The sequence below is a fragment of the Carettochelys insculpta genome, chromosome 18 (assembly GCF_033958435.1).
Source record: "Carettochelys insculpta isolate YL-2023 chromosome 18, ASM3395843v1, whole genome shotgun sequence".
NCBI lineage: Eukaryota > Metazoa > Chordata > Testudines > Carettochelyidae > Carettochelys > Carettochelys insculpta.
Window position 1 is genome coordinate 5972764 of NC_134154.1, and position 23807 is coordinate 5996570.

General features: G+C 45.6%; 1 protein-coding gene across 1 annotated transcript in view; it reads left to right on the forward strand.

The window, feature by feature from the left end:
• The window catches only part of TAOK3 (TAO kinase 3), a 129828-nt gene that overhangs the window by 62393 nt on the left and 43628 nt on the right, over positions 1-23807 (forward strand). The window contains exons 5-11 of the mRNA XM_075012697.1: positions 799-900; positions 4659-4704; positions 5622-5718; positions 9610-9723; positions 10747-10838; positions 16075-16168; positions 18469-18550. Coding sequence (XP_074868798.1) covers positions 799-900; positions 4659-4704; positions 5622-5718; positions 9610-9723; positions 10747-10838; positions 16075-16168; positions 18469-18550 — 627 coding nt within the window. The remainder of the gene's footprint in view (positions 1-798; positions 901-4658; positions 4705-5621; positions 5719-9609; positions 9724-10746; positions 10839-16074; positions 16169-18468; positions 18551-23807) is intronic.

A 23807-nucleotide genomic window follows, 5' to 3' on the forward strand; every position in this document is an offset into this window, starting at 1 on the left:
AGGGAGCTGAGCCCCCTTTTCACCTAGCTCCGCCCCCCCCCCCGACCATGGTGCCTGTGAGCTCCACTGCTCGCTGTTTGGGGCACTTTCGCCAGTGGCTAATAGGGTTTGGGGGGACCCAGTCCTGCCCTGCACTCCAGGTCGCAGCCTAGGGACCCTGTAGATCGCAACTCTTTGCATTGTCCCTCTAAATAACTGTGGTGCTCTTATAATTCGCTGGGTCACTTCCTCATGGCTCCAACACGTTTTTCACCCTCACCTCAGGGCCTTGTCCCAGGGGTGTCATAGCCACCAGCCCAGAGTGCCATATGCTCCCTCCCAGCTCTAGCAAGGATCTGCCCTTGCTTCAGCTCTTCAGCTCTTTTTATTCTGACTGGCTAGCCCCTGATTGGCTGCTTCCCACACAGCCACTCTAGGCAGTTTGGAGGAGCTCTCTATTGCCCTTTTCTGGGGAAGGGTGTGGCAGCATCACAAGGTCTCCGCCAGGGGACCTCTGCCTCTTGTTCTCCCCATCCGTCTTATAGTTCTGCTTGTATGACTGGCAGGAATTCCTAACGAGTAATTTAAACAAAGCAAAGGAACGATGAGATAATAGCAACAGCTGGTGTTAATTGGGAATCTGGGAAAAGGAGAAAATATGGGATGGTTATTCTCTTAACTTTCTCAGGTAGTAAGTAGTCTGTCACTGTCTAAATCTTCAGTATCCAACTGTGTTCCAGTAGCCACAGGTTGTAGTCAAGAATGCGAGATCAAGGCTTGACATAAAGAGTGAATTCCTTCTGATTTTTTTCCCAATAGAAATGGCAAGATATCATCAAGGAAGTCAAGTTCCTACGGCAGCTGAAGCACCCCAACACCATAGAGTACAAGGGCTGTTACTTGAAAGAGCACACTGCCTGGGTGAGTGAGACCCATGTGGCATATACAGGTCTTCCTGGACAGGAATTTTGCCCCGAGGTGACTGAATATCTGGAAATGATCCGCTCCGTCCACACAACACTGAATGCTTATTTCTTCTAGTCTCTTTCATCTTGAAGAATCCTCAAAGTGGCTTACAAAGGAAGTGGAAATTCTGAACCAGGACACAGGAGCAGAGTTGTAGTTCTATGTAAAACGACCTTGTTTGTTCACTCAGATTGGCCAGGGTGTTTAGTTTTGTAAGAAGAGTTCCTCCAACTTCCCCTCACAGTCAGCTTCCTGGCAGCTAGCGAATGGAGCTTGAGAAGAATGAAGGGTTTGGTTGACTCAGCTGGGGTTGCACTGTGTGATCCAAGGAACTGTAAGCAATTTGAATCTGATTCCAGAATCCTCCTCTCGTTCCTAAGTCTGCTAAAAGGTAGAATTTGTCAGAGCATTTTATTTATTGACTCCCTAGCATATTTCTTGCAATTTCAGGTTTGTTTCCAATTTCTCAGCCTTCAACGCAAACCTCTTTGGTTAGTAATTACATAGCACTTCCTCCAAAGTCCATTGAAGTCAGTCTTCCTGTTGCAATCAATAGACTTTGGCTCAAACTCATAATTTGCTGATGTCCATGTCCAAAGGCCTTTACATTTTATAGTTTCTCAGTACTGAAATCCTGGTTCCTTCCTGTAGGGTCTCTGAAACAATAACCTCCATATAAGTGACGGCTTATAGTGGTGGAATCTACCATAACCTTTATGAAAGTCAGTGGGGTGATCCAGCAAATTACAGATCAGTAATCCTTAATCTGTATTTGGAATATTAGGTGCAACTATAATTTACTAAAAATAAAATAACACCTAGAAGAACATAATATGCTAGGCTCCAAATGGCAAAGCTCTGCAAAGGGACCTCATTCCTCTCTCTCATTATTAGGACACTTTGAACATGTCTAGAAGGCAGTAGATGAAGGAGAACCAGGTAATTGACAAAGGTCTTGAACAAAGTCTTTTCACAAGAAGCTACTACAAAAATTTAGTCACAGGACAAGAGGCAATATTGTCATGGATCAAAAACTGGCTCAGAGAAAAACTGAGGAGGAATAAATCCTTAAGTTTCATTGGGCAGGCTTCTGAGAACTGGACATTTGAAGTCCCATAATAGGCCTGGTGGTGATCACTATCTGGAGAAGGGGACATTTTGTTGAAGTGGTACCACTTTTATATTGCGAGTCATTTATTCTCTGCAGCTTGAAAATCAAGTTTTGTAATCAATTGCAAACTACATGCCATCCATAACCTACAAACTTCTCCTGTTCCATCACACAGCTAATTTCTCTGTCTGAATAGAACACATGCAAGAATTGAATTGATAAAGTGAGTCAAAGCAAGCACTGCAAGTGATGTGCTTCTGGTGTGTAATTGGCTGAGGAAAACAGATGCTGACCCAAATGAGCTAAATCCGTTAGTCATAACGGGATGGCTAAGATCTGTGTCTACATACAGTGTATCCCTAGATCAGCCCTTCTGAAATCTAACATGCACGTGTTACTGCTGTGGTTATAATGGAGGGGTGGGCTGGGTATGATGTTGTGGTTCTGAGTCCAGAGAGGAGACACAGTGTAAGCCCTGCAAGGCAGAAGTGCCACCACTGCAGGATGAACGTGGGGTGAGCCTGCTCTCTCGCCTTCCTATGGCCCATCCTCAGCAGGCCAGTGCTGAAGAGGAGGGTGCTGCAGGAGACTGGCAGCCCTTCAGCAGTTCAGTCTATTGCAGTGTGTTAGTTGAATTGAAGAGCTCTATCCACACCTGTTAGGTGGCTGTAGTTGGCTGGGTTGTGTGCTGAGTAAAGGATGCTGCGGAGCAGGGTGTCTTGGCCATGCCAACAGTGCTGCATTGTCTCTAACAGGCTGACGGGAGTTAGTGGAAATAAGGGAGCCCAATAAACAATAAAGTGAACATTTCCAGCTCCAAGGGGATGCTGCCAAGTGTGTTTGTCGCCTTCAGCCTTCCATGCAAGAGTGCTTCACGCTGCTTTCGATTTTCACCTTTCATTAAGAGGAGGAATAAATGGAATGCATTTAAAACATGCTCCAGCTGGGAAAATCCACATTAGGGTTCACTTCTCTGTTCAAAGCAATCCTGCTGACTGCTCTTCCAGCCCGGCATCCTGAACTTTGTGGGGAGGGAGAAGAAAAATGAATTTCTGTTTTAACGTTTGTTAAGAAGATACACGACCAGCTCACTGGCTCTGTGCCATAGTTACTTTATTTGAAGTGCTTTCGGCAGGTAAATGCACTGGGCCATGAGCTATAATTTAAAATGCTGTCTTGAAGCTAGAATAGAGCAATAGGCATTCTACAAGAAATCTTCCGTTACGAATTCTGACATAGTTAATTAACCATATTGTTTCTAATTCTAGATTGATTGGACACAAAATACCAAGGCCGGTTAATGCCCAAATCAATCTTAGTCCAGGGGAAAGGCAGTGCAATTCATTCCTTTAGTTTTAAAGACCTACATTTCATATGAATCCCTCCTTGCAGCACATGGCTCTCAAAAAGAACATCCTTTGTCCTACTGCTCATTTTCTAGTTATTGAGCAGTGCAAGTTGCCCCTTTCCTCAGAATTAAGTGTGCCATTTTTGCCACTCACCCAACTCTGGCCAGCCCAGGGCCAGGAACTAGCCATGGCAGAGCACAAACATCAGATGACCAAGCTGCCCATTTCCCTCCTATGCCTCCACCACTCCCCAGTGTTGTTATTGGCCTACCTAGTTCACAGGTTTTCTCAAGCCCTGAAGTGAAACAGAGATGGTGTTGGAGAGGCCTTGTTTCAGTGCGCATGACTGACCCAAAGAATGCAGGTTCTCTGTCCAGGTGGTGGGTGAGGCAGGAGCTGGTCATACTGCTATGCATAGGGCCTCTTCCCTTTAGCTGAGAATGGGAGTCATTCTAGGACCGCGTTGGCCACCCAGTACGGCGCTAAGAGCCACGCGGATGGGGTGCAAAGAGCCACATATTATATATTTATTTTTATCTGTCTATCCGTAGAGATATATTATACCTCGATAGATAGATAGAAATAAATATATAAGATGTGGCTCAATGCCCTTCCCTTTCCCCAGAGCCAGGCACCCCCAGACTCCCCTCTGCTCCCACTATAACTGAATGCCCCCCTCTCCCAGAGCTAGAGTTTCCCAGCCCTTGCACTCTAATTCGATGCCAGTGACTCACCAGAGCTGCAGCTGCCGCCACATGCTTCTCCCACCAAGCGCTGGGCCGTGCACAGAGTGGCCGACAGCACTCCTGACATGTGGCTCCAAGCAGGAGCTGCATTTAATGGCTCAAAGAACCATGCATTGGCCAGCCTTGGTCTGGGAACCTGCCCCAAGCTTTGACAAAAGGGGGTGTGGTTTTTCATGAGCTAGGCTGGTACATTAAGCCAGGGCTTCTCCAAGGCTCTGCAGATGGCCTCATGTACTGAAATTGCAGGGGCAGGTGCTCTGGGCAAACAGTTTTAAAACTCTACAAAAGCCTCTCTGTGTTGTTACATCCCGGTTCTGAGCTGAGACTAGGAAAGGCCAGGCATTTATGAGCCGCTCTTTAACTCTAAGAGTCCATATCCCTGGGTGTCCTACAGCTCCTGTTGGTCTGTCGTTCTGTGTCATGGCAGAATGTGTGTGTCCTGCTTCAGTGTGGTTGGATATTCTACCTCCTTAATGGTTAATATGTGTCTTTTTCTGCTTGTTGCAGTTGGTGATGGAATACTGCTTAGGATCAGCCTCTGATTTGCTAGAAGGTAAGCTGTGAAGTGTCATTTCTATCCTGTATTTGTCCAGAATACTCCTTTTTGGAGAAGGGAGTTATTGACTGACATAAGTGCTCACAGATGTCATAGGCTGTTTATACCGCCAATGAATCCTGTGAGTGCCTTAAGTCACAGCCAAGTCCTGTATGGGTCTTCTAAGGCATATGTGTTGTGTAACAAGGTTGTCCAGGCTTTAAAATGTCAAGGGCCATATTGAGAATTTGGCAGGAGCCCATTGTGGTACCTATGTGGCACATTTACATTTTGTAAAAAAAAGAAAAATACAGAATCGTAGAACGCTAGAACTGGAAGGGACCTTGGAAGGTCATGGCAAGGCCAAGTACCACCCTGATAGAAGTCAGATAGCTATGAATGCGCGCAGGGCTTGTATCATCTTAGACAGATAAATGGGAACAGCTCGTCATCTGTTCAGTAGTAATAAACACCTGCAGCTGATCAGCTTTGTTCTTGCCCTGCAATTAAAAGGAAGATTGCTGATAGTTTTGCAGTACACAAGGCTAACGTGACCTCAGAACTAAAAATCAAACTTCTGGGGGTTCACAATGCCTGTAAAGAGAAGTAGGAAACTCAGTCCCAATCTTTCTAAAAGTAATACTTCATGGGCTGCACATCTGTATCTCAGATATGGTTGGCCAGAGGCCTGGGCTGGACACCTTTGAGGGGTCTGTGAAATGGGCTTAGGCACCTCTATATGGTATTCATCCTGCTCCTCTCCTGTCTCTTTGCCATAGGAAACACATAGCTGTCTATAAGTATTACCCTGCTCATGGCCTGCAAAGGTCAGTCGTGTTCCAAGAATGTGACTAACTCTTCCTGTCTTGCTTCTGGGTAAATCCATGTCAAGGAACAAATGATTCTTACCTCATCTTCTTCTCTAAACCCTTTAGTTCACAAGAAACCACTTCAGGAAGTGGAGATCGCTGCCATTACCCACGGTGCCTTGCAGGGGCTGGCCTACCTGCATTCTCATGCTAAAATTCATAGGTGAGAGTGAAGTTCAGTAATGTCATGTTTCCATTTATCATGCTCTAGGTTGAGGACTGAGGAGAAGCCTTTGAGAATTGCTGTACTACACTCGGGTAACCTTTGTAAAGCAGTAATGTTTAACCAAAACTTCCTGACACGCTGCTGTTATCTTCTGTGTGGCCATTCCCAGCACGGCTGGTGCCAGGCTGTGTGTTTAAACAGAAGCTGTCGCTTTGTTAATGAGCCTGCTCTTACGCTTCAGTCATCAGTGGAGCTGCGGTGCAACGGGTGATTTCTTTTTCTGCGTTAGTGGTTTTCCAAACACGTCGCTCTCAATGCCACCAAGCGACTCTGCCAAGCAAACAGGGCCGCGTGTGAGGGAGGAAGCAGTTTGCTGAATCAGTGACGACAAAGTGAAGACAGGGAGGACGCTCTACAGTTCGTGGATGTGTCAAGTGCAAGCCAGATTAAAAAGAGCTTGGTTAACTTTCCAGATCAGTAATAGTAGTGGTTTCACTGCAACTGCTGAGGTCAGAGTAGGTAAAATTTATGCCTCAGAGAGGTTAGGAAGAAACTCCTCCTCTCCAGGATAAAGCATCACGCAAGCAGACAGCGTGCATCAAAGATGTTCCTCTGGAGCAGCCGGCGTAAACTCCCAGGCTGCTTTGGGAAATTCACTGCATGGTGACTTCTGACCTTCCTAGCCTATGTCAGAAACTTAACATGATTTCACCCATGTGTGTCTTCCATGGGTAACTCCCATCCAGGTAGGCTGGGATACTACTGTGAAATGGAGAGATCTGGGTTAGAGCAAAAGCGAGGAGTCTCCATTACCAGAGGCAGTTTGAAATCGGCCATTGGGCTCAAGTCGTCCCCATGCTGAAAGCCTAGAGAGTCAGTCAGACTAGCATTTAACAGGGAGGCTGTTAGCGCATACTGGGGCAGCTGCAATAAGGAGCGTCTTTCCGAGGCCCTGTGGACATTCCGAGGCGTTGATGCATCCTGGCTACCTCCTGAAAGTTACTTAGTTGGAACGGTGGTTTTCTCTATTCTTCAGTAGCTCTCAGCCGTGGCTCTTCAGACATGCCACAGGGATGCTCGGCTCCTGGACATGGAAAGTGGGGAGGAATATCTGTCCCACAATATAGGGCCACGAGAGGCATTCTCGTTCTGTGCTAGATGTGGTGTCAGAAATAGTTTGGAGCATTGGTTTGATGGAGCCAAATGTCTTATTGTTTCCTTGCTCTTGTCATTTTACTTTCTTGTATTTGCTTGTCTGTATCCACCAGTTGTCTCTCTGGGGCCAGGACTGCATATGTTCTGTGTTTCTTACAACACACACCATTCTGAGGACCCTGTCTACTCCTGGGGCTACTAAACATTACAGTAATAGGAATTGTAGGTGATAACCCAGTAGGAGAACAACTTGTCAGTCCTATAACTGATATTACTTTACTCAGTTTGACTGCCATATTCTGGGCCCAAAACACCTGCAATGCTGCACTTTACCTCTTTTTTTTCCTACCCCATAGAAAGACAAACAAGCAGAACATGACCCAGCATAAGGGGGACACCTTGTGGTGAGACAGAAGAAGTGCCGTTTCCTAATTGTGCTGTGCTCTAATGATACCCAACATAGCTGCGTGGAAGGCAATAGAATGAGCTATTTTGCCTTTATGTGGCAGACCGACCACAAACTAGCAAAGTACCCAAACCCGTGTTCTGTACATACACAGTCACTTGCTTTCCCCCATGAGCTCAGTGCCCTAGCTTTGGTAAGAATATCATACATGCAGTATGTTGTTACTAAGTGAAGGCTTTTTTCTAGTGACGTAGGGCTGTCGCATATGGTCCACAAACTTCTGATAATATATCACTGATTAGAGCGAACTGGGAAAGATTAGTCTCAAAGGTGTAGCTGTGTTAGTCTGTATGTTCACAAACAACAAATGGTTATTTTGTGGTACCTTAGAGACCAACAAATTTATTAGGGCATGAGCTTGCATGGGTGTTACTCTCCAAGGTGCCACAGGATTGCTTGTTGTTTGTGGAGATGATGATAAATGCCTCCTGAGTATTTTGCACAGGGCAGGTGTGTAAAATGCCATCTCTGTAGATGTGTCCTCTAGAAATAAACCCTCTTCACAGACCAGCATACTTAAACTTTTCAGTGTGATTCCCTAACTGGGACCCTGGTGTGAAAATATCTGTGAAAAGTTGTTGGCTGGTATATCGTATTAGGTTTGAGAAACAGTGTTCTAGCACAGCAGTTCTCAGCTAGGGATACACATACTCTTGGGGATACAAAGAGGTCTTCTGGGGGTATATCAGCTCATCTTGGTATTTGCCTAGTTTTACTACTGGCTGCAGAAGAAGCATTAGTGAAGTCAGCATAAACAAAAATTTCATACAGATCCTGACTTATTTGTATTGCTCTATATACCATATGCTGACATGTGAAGATAGTATTTATCATCCAACTGATTTATTTTACAACTGCTTGGTAAAAATGACAGTCTGAAATTTTTCAGTATCATGTTCTTGAGTCACTTTTGAGACCTGAAACATGTTTAGCTGTGTAGGAGCTGCAGTAATGCAAGTAATTATGTAAATATTTGTGCAGTTTAGGGGGATACAGAGTGGGCCATGGGGAGTGGGGGAGCTGTGCATTTAAAGGGGTGCATTGTGATGTGTTTTGAAAAGACAGGTAAAAGCTGTGCCAAGTCCTACATTAACTGCCTGACTCAGCTGGGATTTTAAATTCACCTTCCATTTCTACCAAGGGTCTACTTTTGCAAAAGAAAATAACTGAGATGCTGCCATGTGAAAACATCTCCGGTGTCGTATTTCCCCCTCATTATCTGAATGCTGTCTCAATTTTTACAGCACATGGCTGTCCTGTATCTTTTAGCCAGTGGCATATAACTAGAGCTGGATCCCCTATTGAATTTAACCTTCGCTACTGACACTTAAGATACTGATATTTCATATCTGTACATTGTCTCTGTCTCCTTACAGGGTCGTCATAACAGGCACTACAATTGTAATTAATCCTGCCTTCGCTGTGCCCCCTGTGAGTTACAGGAAGGTTGTAGTATCCTCATTCAGATAGGGAAACTGAGGCACCAGCTGGCTGATGTGACTTGCCTGGGGTCATATAAGGTGTCAAAGCTGAGTATTAAACCCGGATCTCTTGAGTCTTAGTCCAGTGATTAAACCACAAGGTCATCATTAATCTCTTCTCCTTTCTAGTGCATGGTGGGTCACTGTTTCCAGCAAAGCCAGATGATTACTGAATCCCTTTCTCCAGCCAGTAGGATTCACTGCAGAAGCAGCCAAAGCAGGGCCCTCAGGGCATTCAGAGACTGTTTTTGCCTGGACTGTCTCTTCCCTGTGCTAAATGGCTGTTTGCTCTAGCCCTGTCCCTCTTTTTCTCTTCACTCCAGACCTACCCCTTTTACCTCTTTGACGGTCCCCTCTCCACGAAGTGGGTCTGTCCCATGAAAGCGCATCACCTAATAAATTATGGTGTTAGTGTTTCAGGTGCTACATGACTGCTGGTTTGTTTTGTTAAAATATAGTTGCACAGATGTCACTTGTTTGTTCACTCTGCTTGTGTATAGTCCCTTGACACACACTTCTCTGTCTTATCTGTTGAGGTTGTGAGCTGTCTTGGGCTGTCTCTGTCTGTCCTACCTGTGTCTGTAAAGAGCCTGACATAGTGAGGCCCATTTTTGGTTGACTCTGGGGCACTAGCATCATAAGTAGGAGTAAATAATAGCTCTTACAGGGCTTTTAAATCTTCGCCTCTGCTTCACTGCTGTTATTCTGCAGAAAAGCTTATAGACTGCCGCATCACTGCATTTTTCATTGTAACCAAAACTGCACTTCTCCTCTTTTGTTCCAAAGGGACATTAAAGCTGGAAATATTCTCCTAACAGAACCAGGTCAGGTGAAACTAGCTGATTTTGGGTCTGCGTCTATAGCCTCTCCTGCCAACTCCTTTGTGGGGACGCCTTACTGGTAAGCAGAGAACACGGCCTCTATCTCACTTCTGGGGCTTCACAAACAATACCTGGCATTAAAAACCATGAGCCAGTAGCATTAACTGAGCAAGCTTTTAAAACCACCAGGTTCAGCTTGTCAACCGACTTTTCCCATGAGCACTCAGGAAGAAAGATAGGGATTTGCAGCACAGCTTGAGGTGGCCACAGTTGGCATTTCTGTGAACATAATGCTGAGGGCTTAAAAAAATAACTCTGCCTTATTGAACAAACAAATCGGATGTCATATCATTGTGTGCAGCAGGAAAGGCTGTTAAATGACTTGGAGCTCTGTTCGGAACAAAACTGGTTGGATGTTCATTTGAACTGTTGCATGTTCCCATCCCAGTGGTCCACTATAGCAAAAACGTTCCATTTCCTTCATAGCAGACACGCCAGGCATTGAAGCCAGAGGTCACCTATCCCCCAGTCTCTGAATAAGTACATGGGATGAGAAGATGACATCCTCCCTGAAGTAGCAAATAAGGAGGCTGAATCCTTCTTAAGCCAAGTCCCCTATTCGGGACTGCCATATTTCCCCACTCTGTTCCAGAGTCCCCTGTTCCTTTCACAGCTGCCCTCACAGGCTGCACGTGTCTGTTGGAAAATGCTCTTGGTGCACCAGCAGGAAAAACCCACCATCTCTGGGGAGACTGAAAGTGGTGCCTTTAGGACACTTCAGCCCTTGCTGGCTGACTCTAGGTACAAGGTCTCTGAGATTAATGTGGGTCTCCCATGTGCCAGCATGTTGCGCTGACAGCAAGACAGTCCAGGCTGGCCTTGTGGTTTCTTTCCTTTTTGAAAAATGCCTCTTAGAGGAGCTGCTTGCTGGTGCAGGCTAGCGTTGTTTTATTTCAGCATGTCTTTTCTCAGCTCCATGTTGATTCTTTGTTGGGGGCCTCTGCCCTACTGAAGACAATGAAGGTGTATCTTTAAGAAGGCTTGTGCTGTTGATTTCCGCCCCACCCCCAATAACTCACGTATTTTGTGCTGTGCTTGATAGGATGGCCCCGGAGGTGATCTTAGCTATGGACGAAGGACAGTACGATGGGAAGGTCGACATTTGGTCGCTTGGGATCACGTGCATTGAGTTAGGTGAGTGGATACATTCTTCTGCTCCATTGCCAAGTACCCATCATGCTGAATTCATGATTTATTCTAGTGTCCTAAAAGACTGTGTGGTTCTTCTCTCTCTTTATGAAAAGAGCTTAACACACTTAGTATCAGAAAGGTAGCTGTGGTAGTCTGTATCTGCAAAAACAATGAGAAGTCCTGTGGCACCTTTTAGACTAACAGATTTATTGAAGCATAAGCATAAAAAACACTAAGTAAATGCTTGACTTCAAACCCTTCATTCTCTCTGGTAGATCAAGAGTTACCAACTCACCACTACTGTATTTTTCAGTAGCCTGCAGTGCTCAGGGAAGAACAACTCTGAGCACAAAAAGGATTTGGTTAGCCCTTTTGAGGGTTTTTAGCCAGCACTGGGTTTTGGCAGACCCTCCGTTGCAGGCTAACGTAATATTGAAATTCATCTGAATGCGAAGTTCTTCAGGAAGACAACAAAAGAAAAGGCAGCAAATGGGATTTTACGGGCCCAGTTTTGAAACAGGAACCCCTTCGGAAACTGCCCCAAACTTACATTTGATTCCTTAGCATCAGAACAGAAAAAGAGCATTTTTATTGCCATGAGCCAGTTTAAGCATCTACATGTAGTATTTGCGTGTCTTGTGGTGACATTTGGAAATCATGTCCTGATGACTGATAGTAGATTATAATTTCCAGAGGTTTTGGCAGTTCTGTGTGAATTAGCCCCTTGTCTCTGAATTCATTGTCTACTTCCAGTAGAAACACATGGGTAAGATCACAGTAGGTGAGTTGCACTCATCATAGGAGAAGTGCTTCATGCACTGGCAGAGTCCCCCTTGGAGCCCAGTCCTGCATGTTGCTGAGCATCTCTGTGAGATGCTATATGCTCTCAAATCCTCTTGCTCTTCAGAGGAGCTGAGGCGCTGTACATTGCAGGTTACTGAGCCCTTTGGTGGAAGTTCCCGATACAGAAACAAATTCCGTGCTGGTCAGGTTCTCTCTAATTTTTTCCACCCATGGACCGAATAAATTCTGTTATGTGCATCAAGGCTTATGGGGCCATGCACCACCAGTAAAAACAAACTGCTGGCTTTGGGCGCTCTGCTAATCCGCTGGACAGCACCTGATTCTCTCCTGGGCAGCCGTCTAAGCACTCAACTTACAGATACCACAGGTGCTGGTGTAAGCAGAGGAGTTGGTGAGAATTACCTTCCTGTACCAGAGTTGAATTTGGCCTATAGCAACAGCCAAGGGTAAAAATTCCAATCTGCTTTTTTGAAATCATTATGGGTCAGGGGCTACAGAACACACAAATAATAACCTCCTGAGTTTAGAAACAGATGCCTTGAACATCTTTGCCCACGAAAGCTGATGCTCCAAAATATCTGTTAGTCTATAAGGTACCACATGACTTCTGGTTGCCCTAAATACCGTCACACTGTTGGTGTTGCTATTTGAATAATTCTAAAGTCTTCACTCAGCCATCATTTCTTCTGCTGTTTGAGTCCCACCGGTTCCCAGGATCATCCTAGATTGACTCCACTAGGTCCACAAAGAATAACCTCAGTCTGTGTCCCAGAAAGAACATGAATCTGATACTCTTGAGCAGGCAGGTGAGTGGAGCCCACACGCGATTGATAATTCAGCCTCAGTCCTCAAAAGTACTCCGGCTGGTTCCCCATGCAAGGTGCCTGTTAAGCTACCGCCGTGAGGCTTGATAAGGGGTTTTCTAGACTGCAGCTGGGAGTGAGCCTACCTTGTACTAGTGGGGCTCTCACGGTGTGCCTCAGGCACCAGCTCCAGCTCTCAGACTCCCTGGGTCTGAGCCGGAGTCCCTGCTGGACCTGCAGTGTGCTCACGCTTCCCAGTGTGCTAGCTCAAGCCCCATGAGAGCAAGTCTGTCTGCCTAGACCGGGGGTTTGCAACCTGCAGCTTCAGAGCCACATGCAGCTCTTTAAGGACTTCTGTGTGGCTCCTCATGCTATAATTGCAAAGTTGGAAAAAAAACAAAAACAAAAAAACCCCCTCCTGATTCATTTTGATAAATGACGAGTATCTACAAGCCCAGAAGCTACGATCCCCTCTCTTAAATAGCAAATGATGTGATCTCAAAACACTGGATAACTGCCCCTGCCGTCTTCCAGGGAAAGTGAGTGAGTGAAAGTCAGGATGACAGTGGTGCACACATGTGCACGCGCACGTAAAGTGCGAGGAAATAGAATATGTAAAAAGTTCGTGAACATCCTGCAGTAAACATGGCTCGCTTTACAAATCATTGCGTGCACTGCTCTTAAAATAGAGGCTGTAAAAAGTATGGGTTGATGTTGTTTATTAAGGACTGTCTCATATTCACACCCACCCCTTAAAACCAGCCACAGCCAAACCACATGCTGTGTATTCTCCTCCATTCTTCAGTGCGCCTTCTTTGGTGCTGCCCCTTACAGCAAGCTTCCCTACCCGCTCGGTTTCAATCCCTTTTTAAAACACAATTCTCCCACCAGATTGCTTTGGTGTTCAGCCACAGAAGCCATTTAGCCGGGATTAGTGACTCCACTCTTGAGTGGCTCCCCTGGTGCAGCGTGCATCTGAACCACGTGGTCTTTACAGTTGAATTGTCTGCCTGGAGGGCTGGGCCCGTCTCCCTTTCTGTCCTCTGTAGAGGGACGAGCGTGTTGCAGTGCTCGAGGGAAAACCCTTGGAGCTGGCTAAGATGCCGCAGTGGAAAGCATCTGTGAGGGCAGAGAAATGAAGCTTTGGAAAGGCAGGCAAGCCCTGAGGTTCCCTGCCAGCTGTGTGCTGTCATTTATGGCATGAGGAGAGAGGTGCCTCCAGGTGATGGGCCCTCACGCAGTGCACTCTGGGGTGCCCTGCAGGGTGGATCAGGAGTTCTGTACTGTCAGCCTGCATGAGCTAAGTGGACTCTTGAGCAGCAAAGCATCTCACAAGTGTGGTGGTCCTGTGCTATTTATAATCGTTGTCGGACCTGGAGTTGCTCTTGCCGGGTACCTAGCCAGCAGTAGTGCTGCTGGGGTCACCCTTGGGCTGAGGCTTCAAAGCAGGCATGCTGGGTGTGCCTCAGCGTACAGCGGTTAACATCAAACTACTGAGCCACTTCTCGCCTCACCAGCTGGAGTGTGGGCAGCTGGTACGGTGCTGTGACGTGCCTATTTCTGTGAGAGCTGTGCACCCACGCCCTTCTGCAAAAGCTGGCTCCTATGGATAGGAGACCCAGCATGCTGATTCGTAGGCAACAAGGCTAAATGTGGGGGGATGTGGGATAACTTCCTGACTACACTGGAAAAAGCTCCAGCCAAGGAGACATAAGGGATCATGCTGGAACCTAAATGCTGCCTCAGCCAGCCCGGAAAACCCCTGCGGCATGTTGCAGGAAATGACATGTTGAGCAACAGACCTCAAAGAGACGTGCTCTTAACAGGGTCTTAACTTCCCCTCTTTTCTGTCCCCCACTGTTCTGCCAGGACATCTTCGTTATGTTTTCTCCTGCTCTTAAGCCCAGTCCTCATCAGGGACCCCTTTTCTTCTTCAGTGTCTGCACTAGCAGGTGAAATGCATATTTTCTCCCCAGTGACAATCACCACAATAAATCTCAGCACAGAGCCAATCAAGTAAGGCTTACACAAAAATCATGAAACATAAGCAGTGAAACCCTGCTGTGTGATGGGTCTTAAATGTTACACGTTTTGACAGTCCCCCTTCTGGTGAGACCTTTTGTATCTTGAGAATTGGATTTTGGGAAAGCTTTAATAAACAGGATACTACATCAAGGTAGTCAGTGTTTCAGTGAGGCTATGTCAACAGAGAATTAATGACAACTGATACAGGTTGAGTCTCTCTAATCCAGCAACATCCGTAGTCCGGAATGATTTAATTAGCCAGATGTCCACGTCTCATGGATGTGGTCACGTTTCCCATGGTCCCATAAAGTTTATTTACAGCCGGCAGTCCTAGCTCTCAGTGTTCTGTGGTGTTATTTAGTTCTAACTTACCCTTAAATGTCTTCTAAGAGCCCAGTAAGCAGTGGAAATATTGGTAACGCTGCTAGACAATATTGATCGGGGTAGTTCCATCTCTCATGGTCCGTGTTGGCTGGCAGGTACTAGGCTTTCAGTTCACTGGGTAAAACTAGCCTCACCTTGATGCCATTTGTATTTTAGAAGTTAAAGAATGGAGAATCGGGGTTATTTCCCAGCCCTGCTGTGTGGATTTGAACAAGGCATTTAACTTCTCTGCCATTCAGGGAGGCTTGAGGAATATTCAGACTTCTGGGGAGTTTTTCATTCAAGGATTTCAGAGCCATTTTACCAAGGTTTTTCTTGTTGCTGACCCTCTTGGAAAGTACCAGTTTTCTTACTCCGCTGGCAGGGGCTATCTCTCAAGTTTTTTTTCCAATGGGGGATGGTGCCGACCCAATTACTTGCGTAGGCAAAATTAGCTGCAAAAAAAAACACCTGTGTTGAGTTGCATGCATTTGGTATGTCAGGGACAAGCAGCTGCTCTGACCTGGCATGAACTGAAAAATCCTGGCTGCATTTGAGTCACGGCATAGCTAACCTTGGACCAGGGTGAAAACTGGCCTCCTGCCTCGGTTTCTACATAAAATCAATGCCTGGCAGTTGTGGCCTGTTCTGGGAAGAGTACACATAGGCATTGAGGGCCCTTTCAGAAGGGCAGTGCCAGGAGAGACTGTAGTTAAGAAGAGCTGAGGAGGAAATTGGCAAAAAAACAGGTAGGCAGGTAAATAGTCTGTCTTCTGCCCATTGGTTGCGATTAAAGGGACACCAAAGTGGAAGACATCTTGTCTTCTTTAGCTTTGGGTGGTCTGCTGGTCAGAGCACCCTGCATTTTTGGGTGCTGGTCCCAAGCTCTTTCAGGGCAGATGGTGCTCACGCTTCACTTGCACAGATCGTTTTCCCTTGTCCTGTGTTTACAGTAGCAGGCCAGACTCGGGAAGATGTCACTAGGGTAAAAATCGGAAACCTTTTTGCAGGTGAAATTCACTTGGTTGCACTAGTCTTCTCGTGAGCTGTCCCATCCAGCATTCAGATGACCAACAGTTTCCCTTAAAGGCCTGTCCTGAACTAGCCTGGGGGATTAAAATAATTGGTTTATGTGGAATGACGACAGTAATGAGCTTTTGATTTAGTAGCTACCTTGCTTCAACTTCCTCCTCTTTCTCCCTTTCCTTCAGCTGCTTCATCACTCCTCTCTCTTGTCTTTCCAGCCGAACGGAAGCCTCCCCTTTTCAACATGAATGCAATGAGTGCCTTATATCACATAGCCCAGAATGACTCCCCTACGTTACAGTCAAATGAATGGTAAGAACACACCTCTCTTTTCTGTTTTGGGTTTTGTTTTCCTGAAAACGCTTGACTTCATCAGCACCTTTTGAAGTGGTTAAATGTTCGAGAAGGACAGACCTTGTTCCTGCACTGCAGTTGACTGTCACTTGTCAAGGTCCAGGTCTGCGATTGCACAGAGATTCTCTCATAGGTAGGCTTCGTTTTGATGTGCTGTCACTTCGGCTGCCCTGCAGACCCCGGTGTGCAGGTACTAATTACAAGCCTGTAGATAACACATGAAGCGTGTGTAATAAGCCAGTCTAAGTCAGCGTCAACAGAGATCTAAATGGTGCTTGGCTGCAGTTGTTAGTGTAACTGTGCAACAAAACTTGTGAGGAAGGAAAGTGGCAGATAAGTAGGTCCAGTAGCTTTTCCTGGGAGCCACTTTAGGAGCTTTGTCAAATTCTCAGCGCTCTGTGGCTGCAGACTCCTCACCTCGCCAGGAACTTGTGGGCCAGAATCCAAACGCTGGTTTTAAAAAATGACTTCACCTTTTGGAAGGTTTCCTTTGCAACCATATAAGCAGAGTATAGCCAAGGCAATGACGGTTGCCTCCATCTGCCTGAAACAGTAGGTCAAACTGGGGTCTGAACTTGCCCCACTGTCACAGTGGGTATTGTCTCTGAAACCTAATGGCGGCTGGTGTGACTATTTGAATGTGTTTTGTAATGGAAACATAAGCTAATATTCTTTTCCCATAACCCCAGTCTGCTTTGCACACCTTTCCAGAGGCCAAACACATGGTCTTCTATCCACATTCTGTCTTGACAGTGTACATTATGCAGTTCCTGTGCTTCATGAACATCAAGGGTGTCCAATACATTTGCCAGTCACCACATGTGGTGAATAAGACTCTGCGTTGTAGCGAGCACCAGTGTGGCCAACCCGTGGCTCTCAAGCTGCATGTGGCTCTTGGAGCCTTTAAATGTGGCTCCTCCTGAGAGCTGCACACAGGGGGGTGCCATCCAACTGCTCCACACATGCACCCACTGCCTGGTGGGCGAAGTGCGTGGCAGCACGGGCCCCGGTGAGTCACCAGCACTGAATTAGAATGGAGGCCTGGGAGTGCCTGGCTCCAGGGGAGAGTATTTAGTTAGAGGCGGAGGGCTGGGAGTGCCTGGCTCTAAAGTTTGTGTCATATAATGTGGCGAATATGGAAAGATGACAACCGCAAGTGTGGCGATCTTTGAATTCCTCTTGGACACTGCTGATGTACAGCACATGGAAAACTAAAAAGTGTAAGGGCAGAATGCAAGAAGTTCAATTTAATAACACATGAGTAGTGTCGGTTGTCCCAGTTCACTGGAACCTTTGTGAAGTTGTCCCCTGGACTTCCCCATCAGCTGTTCTGCAACACCAGAGAATCTAAAGGCCTGGTTGCTGAAACTGAATCAGGGAATCACGGAACACTAGGACTGGAAGGGACCTCGAGAGGCCATCGAGTCCAGCCCCCTGCCCCAATGGCAGGACCAAGTACTATCTAAACCATCCCTGATAGACATTTATCTAACCTGTTCTTAAATATCTCCAGCGATGGAGATTCCACAACTTCCCTTGGCAATTTATTCCACTGTTTGACTGCCTTGACAGTTAGGAACTTTTTCCTAATGTTCAACCTAAACCTCCCTTGCTGCAGTTTAAGCCCATTGCTTCTTGTTCTACCCTCAGAGGCCAAGAAGAACAAGTTCTCTCCTTCCTCCTTATGACTCCCTTTTAGATACCTGAGGGGTAGTCCGTGGCTGAATACCAACTCCTGTGAATATGGCATGTGACTTGATATCTCTGTTAGCCCCTGATGGATTTTTCTGTTGTCATATGTCCTCACATTGGTACGCCCCATTTCAAAGTAACCATGTGCTTAAGGGCTCTCCTGAATTAATACCACAGCTGGTGCATTGTCAGTAATGATTGGATGAAATAGAAATCTGCCCCATCAAGTTATTAAAAAGAAAGCAACTTTCTCATGGAAGATGCATCAACTAGTGCAGACTTCACCTTCACTAGAGTAAGAAGACATGAACTCCATTACAGAACCTCTCAGTGTCCAACACACACAGTCCTTTGCCTCTCACTGTGAGCATCCATGTCTGCTCCACAGACACGTTTCCCTGCACTAACCTGGTACACTGGGCAGCAGTCCAGTTTGTCCCATGTCCCAGAATTTAAAAACAAAGAAATATAGATTTTTTTTTTAATTGACGCAGATACATTTTGAAAGTCCCCAAATGCCTTTCAGATCCTGAATTGATTCAGTCTTTAAATCTCTCTCCCTACAGGACGGACTCCTTTAGGGGATTTGTTGATTACTGCTTGCAGAAAATACCTCAGGAAAGGCCGTCGTCAACAGACCTGTTGCGGGTAACTTTTTACATTTCTAGTTCAGAAGTTGGCAGGGTGGGGTGGGAGCAGGGACGTCAGAGGTGGAGTAATGGTTCTGATAGCGGTGAGCATGTCGCTTAGCAGAATATATAGTGCCAGAGTGGAGAAGGCCATTTTCTATGTATTCCGCTGCAGGGTGAGGACTGCTTGCTCACTGTGGGTTGGGTTTCTGGAAGAATTCTCCCTTTTATTAAGACTACTATGTAGTTTCATTTAGAAACGTAATTTCAGCTCATGTTCAGTGTAACGACTTCCTTCCCCAGCTTACCTGACAAAGGGTCGATGAACTAAGCAAAGACCCTTTTGAAGAAGCTTTGCAAGCAATTATCATGACATGTTTCCATTCCAGGTCCTGCCCATATTTGCTTTTCCTTCTACATTTCCATGGGAAGGGAAAATGGGTGATATTTTACCTGTGCGTTTCAAAAAAATAAATCTCACTTTGGGCCAATAGAATTTTGCAAAAACAGACTTAAAATTCACCATGCCTGCAAACGGTTGAATTCATGGTCCTCTACCTCTGGCCATCAGTCAGTTGCTAGGAGTGCCAAATGTTGTGTGGAATAAGATGGCACTTCAGACAACAGGGCTGAAGCTCACCCTTGCACATAGATGTTTTGGGTGGAAGCCTCTGCGCAACCGTGGCTGCCACTGTTGCTGATGCCTCTTTCTAAGGCATCACATTTAGGCCTCCTTTCATGTCAGTGGATTCATTTTGACATCCCCCTGTTACAGCCAAAGCGGCAGGTTGTGAGAGTCATTCTTGCTACCTGGCTGCATTGTCCTTTCAGAAAATTGTGACCGTCCCATATGACATTAAAAAAGCCTGGTGGCCTTGTTTGTTTGGGTTGCAAGAGAATTAGAGCACTTGACATTCTGTCTTTGGACTTTATTCTGCTTCTGTTTAAATACATCTGTTGTAACAGGGTGCTCTGAGGCTCGGGCTGTTAGAGGGGACTCTGGTTTCAGCTGCTGGTAAAGGGGTTCTTGCTATGTTGAGGAGCTACTTGGGGAGCACTTCTAGGAGTCCTGCCCCTTTGTACCGCAGTGGGCTTTGCAGAGAAGCCGTGTGAGTTCTGGAAGGAAGGTTCACCTCTCATGAGGCAGTGTGACATGCAGTAGCCTCCCTAACTAAAAGATGGTCCTGTCCACAGCAAATGGCTAAAGGATTTAATCATGACTTCTGCATAGTAAAGGACAAACCATCACCCACATTAGTTTAGCTGCACCTGTTGCAAGAACCCATTGTTAAATTATCAGTGGGTAGAAAGTGTGGTGTAGACCCGACTTCGGGGTACCTTCTTGAGTGCTCTGAGGGTGAGAGGGGATTTCTGCACTCCAGGTCTAGTTTAAAACAGGACACCAGCCTACTGGCCCTAGTATGGTGGCAACGGAGTGTGAAGGAAACAGAGCTGGATCCTGAGTTATCAGAGCATTCCATCTCTGCCCTGGGCTGGGAGGGCGACCTGGTGTGTGGTCGTAGATGCGGAGAGGAGAATGCTAATACAGGATACGAGTGTGTATACTCTTTCTCCATCTTCCCCTTAGCCCATCGACAGGGTTGGGTCATTGTGCAAGCCCCTCCATCTTCAGCTGTTCCCAGGGGCACTAAAGTCCTCTGTGACCATCCATTGCTTCTTTGGCTTTCCTCCTTGCCTGCCAGGCTATCTTCAGGAGGTCTTTCCTTCATCCTCTGTGTGCGGCTGAACCAGTGAAGGTGCCTGTCCTGGTGTTTGTCAGCTGCATTGTGGACTCTGACTCCCACCTTAATACCATCCCTTTGAAATCTCTCTGCGTAACTCCCTTTGTGGCAAAAAAACAGCTCGTCTGGAGCACCTGCCGGCACTGAAATGCCCGTCTCTGTGTCCCCCAGTGCTTGCTCACTACACAGCGGGTGAGACATGCCGTTTTTCTGCGCGGCTGGGTTTTCAGTCTTAGTGGCACTTCTCATCGGCACATTTAAGCTCACAGTCTTTCGCACCCGCTGTTGCTTTCCCTTACGCCTCTTGTGGGGCAGCGGAACTGGTGTGGACGCAGGTGCCCTCAGCAGAAGGCGTTATTCCCAGTGTGATTATGCTGGAGCCATATGGTTGACTGTTTTGTCTCTGCTCCTTAATGATGATGCTTCTTGATTTGCAGCCCGAAACTTCATTGGCCTTTTTTGTTTCTGTCTTATTGTGAAATCTTATCTAACTTCCTGTCCGCTGCCACCCTTTGATCTTTTGCAGCATTATAGTTTACCAATAATTACTTGTATTTTGTGACGCATTGGATTTTTCTAGTTGAATCTCCCTTTAGTTTTCTATACATGTTTCTCATCTGTCCATCTCCCTTTTATTTCTCTGACCAGACAGGAGCTAGCAACCCCTTCCAATTCAGTAAGCTCTGAGTTCCATAAACAAGCCATCTACCCGCTTCTCTCCATTATTGATGAAGATGTTGAATTAAAACTTACATTGCACCAATTCCCACAGCAACTAATCAGACTTCTTAAACTTAATACTTTGGTCATTTGCTACTGACCTTTGTTTATGGTCTGTCACCAGTTTCATTCCCAGCCTAAGCAATTCCCATTTATTTTGGGAGTAAGGAAAGTTTCTCTACTGCTTTGACTTTGCAGCAGTTTACAGCTTCTGATCTGAAAATAGGAAAGGGAACACGTCGTGAAGGATATCTCCCCATTCCATTGGAGTTACAGATAGGAAGTGAATCGTAGGTCAGACATTCGCCTCCTTAAGTCATCTGGCTGCAGCCTACCTGAAAAGTGGAGGAGCCTCATGTGAATGCAGGGGCTTTCTTTGGGAAATCCAAGGAGCAGCATTTCTCTCGAAGGTAGCCATGTGAGAAATTTTGTCCGGCCCCTTTTTCATCAAGCATCTTTTTACATATTGCCTTTCTTTAAAATTGATCAGTGGCCTGCTATTCCTCTGGTTGCAGTGCCTGGCTGCTGGTGAGAATTGCATGACATGCTGCTGTTCCACACCAGGTAAACAGGACTCAGTTTTTCCTTAAATATTTCGGCAGGGAATCACTACTCCATGGTGCCTTTTGCTTCATTTCCCCAGTTGGGTAGATCGCTGCTCTGTGCTTACCTTGCAGCCTTTTGATGCTGATTTTTGTTCTCAGGCTACCATTCAGCCTTTGTTTTATGGCTTCTCTTGTTGCTCTTTCAGCTCAGCAAATGCATTCTCATGGATGCATCTGAGCCTCTCTTGGTTTGTGAAGTGAGACATCGAAACCATGCACACTCTGTACTGTACAGTCACCTTTGCGCTCCCTCCTCTGGCTTTGTTGTAAGCCTGGACCATATAGTATATTTAACTCCTCTGTCTTGGTTTTCCATTGAAATGCTGATGAATCAGGCTCTGTTTTTAAGCTCTTCAGAGCTCGGTGTGTTTTTTCCCTGTGATCTGAGTATGTGCTGTACAGCACATACCAGTGTTTTCTTCTGGTTCCACTAGCAGCACACTGATAATCCTTTGACCAGCTAATAGGTTTATGTTGTTAGTTTCTTGATGATTCATTCCTGTGGCTTGGCAATCTTTCTGCTCTCTAGTAATCGTGCAAGTTCATTGTAGGGTATGATTTCATGGTTACCTTGGGCAGGAGTCTGTGTGAACAATTGGAGCTGAGATGTTATTCGTAGGCTACGTTTTCGGTCCTTTTAATTGGCTTATTGGAAGACTTCGATTGTTGCGCCATAAATTTGTTCTCTTCTCCATCTGCCCCGAAGTTTCTCAGATTACAGCGTACAATACTTGCTTCTTTCAGGTTATTTTTGGGGCAGGCCAGGCTCCTTTACGTAAGAAGGGGTACGGGTTATTTTCATGGTGCTGTTTTTCAACAGGGTGTGTATTAGGTGATTGCTGAATTAAATGCTTCAGAGACTGAAAGCAATGTTAGCTCAGTATATGGTGTGGCCTTAGTTAAAGGGACAGTTAAATTAAAAATCTTGTTTAAAACCCAAAACAAATAACTGTCACCTTAGGCTTTTTTTTTTTTTTAAACTAAAAGGAATTTTGAAATCCAGCTGGATTATTTTTTTGACATTTGTTGAAGGACTCAGGAGACTTGGATTCTATTCCTGACTGCCACTGACTCTGTGTCACCTAGGGCAACTCACTTTCCCTCTATGCCACTTTCCCTTCCCACCCTTAATTTGCCATGCCTCTGTTTAGTTTGTAAACTCTTTGTGGCTGGGATTCTCTTAATGTGTGAAAGTGCGGAGCCAGGCTCATGGGGCCTTGATCTTGTTTGGGGCTTATAGATATGATTATCATACAGATAAACAATTACGATTGTATTCTGCCTACCTAAGGATGACTTCTTATTCTTTTATACCTTGCAGTTTAACTCTGGCCCTGAATCAATGAGGTATTTAACCAGCAGCTTAACTTTAAGCATAGAATTAGTCCCATTTATTGCACTGGGACAATTTTGTAGAAGTTTAAAATAAAGCATGGGTTTGAGTACTTGGCTGAATGGGCGCGTTTGGAATGGATTAAAGTTGGCACTTCTAGAATCAGTAACGTGGTTTGAAATGCATTTTTGCTATCTTAAAATTTCTCAGTAGCAAGGTGAAAATGGTAATTTTATCACCACCCACGATTAGCTGCAAGTTGATTTCATTCACTCTCCAGTGTTTACATTATTTAAAAATTAATAAATTGGAGGATACGCATCTAAAGGAACAGAAATTATTCAGTTTTCGTCCCTGTGAAATGACCATTAAAGCTTAAGTTACAGTCAAAGACACTTTGGTACTGAAATGAATGCACATTTTTGTTAACAAAACTCAAATGCACAATAGTTTCAGTTTAGTTAAAAATAAAAAAAAAGCCTTTTGGCATACATTTGTTTACATATCGTTAGAACAAGTTAACCTGATCCTCATGGTTCTCCTATATGTGAGATTGCTCTCTTAAAGAGTGCTCCATCTTTGCATCTACACCTGGCTCCATTTCTTTTAATGCTTTGCTTTGCTTTGCTTTGTATTTCAAATAGAACAAATGTGGGCTAGATCCTGAACCCAGTGTAAGACTAGTTCCATGGAGGTCCATAGGAATCTTCAGAATACTGTGTCCTGTTACGTCTGTGAATGTTTGCTATATCAAGCCTTATGGCTATACATCTTCCGGGACCAAATTGTTGGTTTCCTTTTGCTTCATTGTCCTTGCCTTGAGAAATCATAGAGTAGTGGAACTGGTAGGGACCTCAAGAGGTCATCATGTCCAGT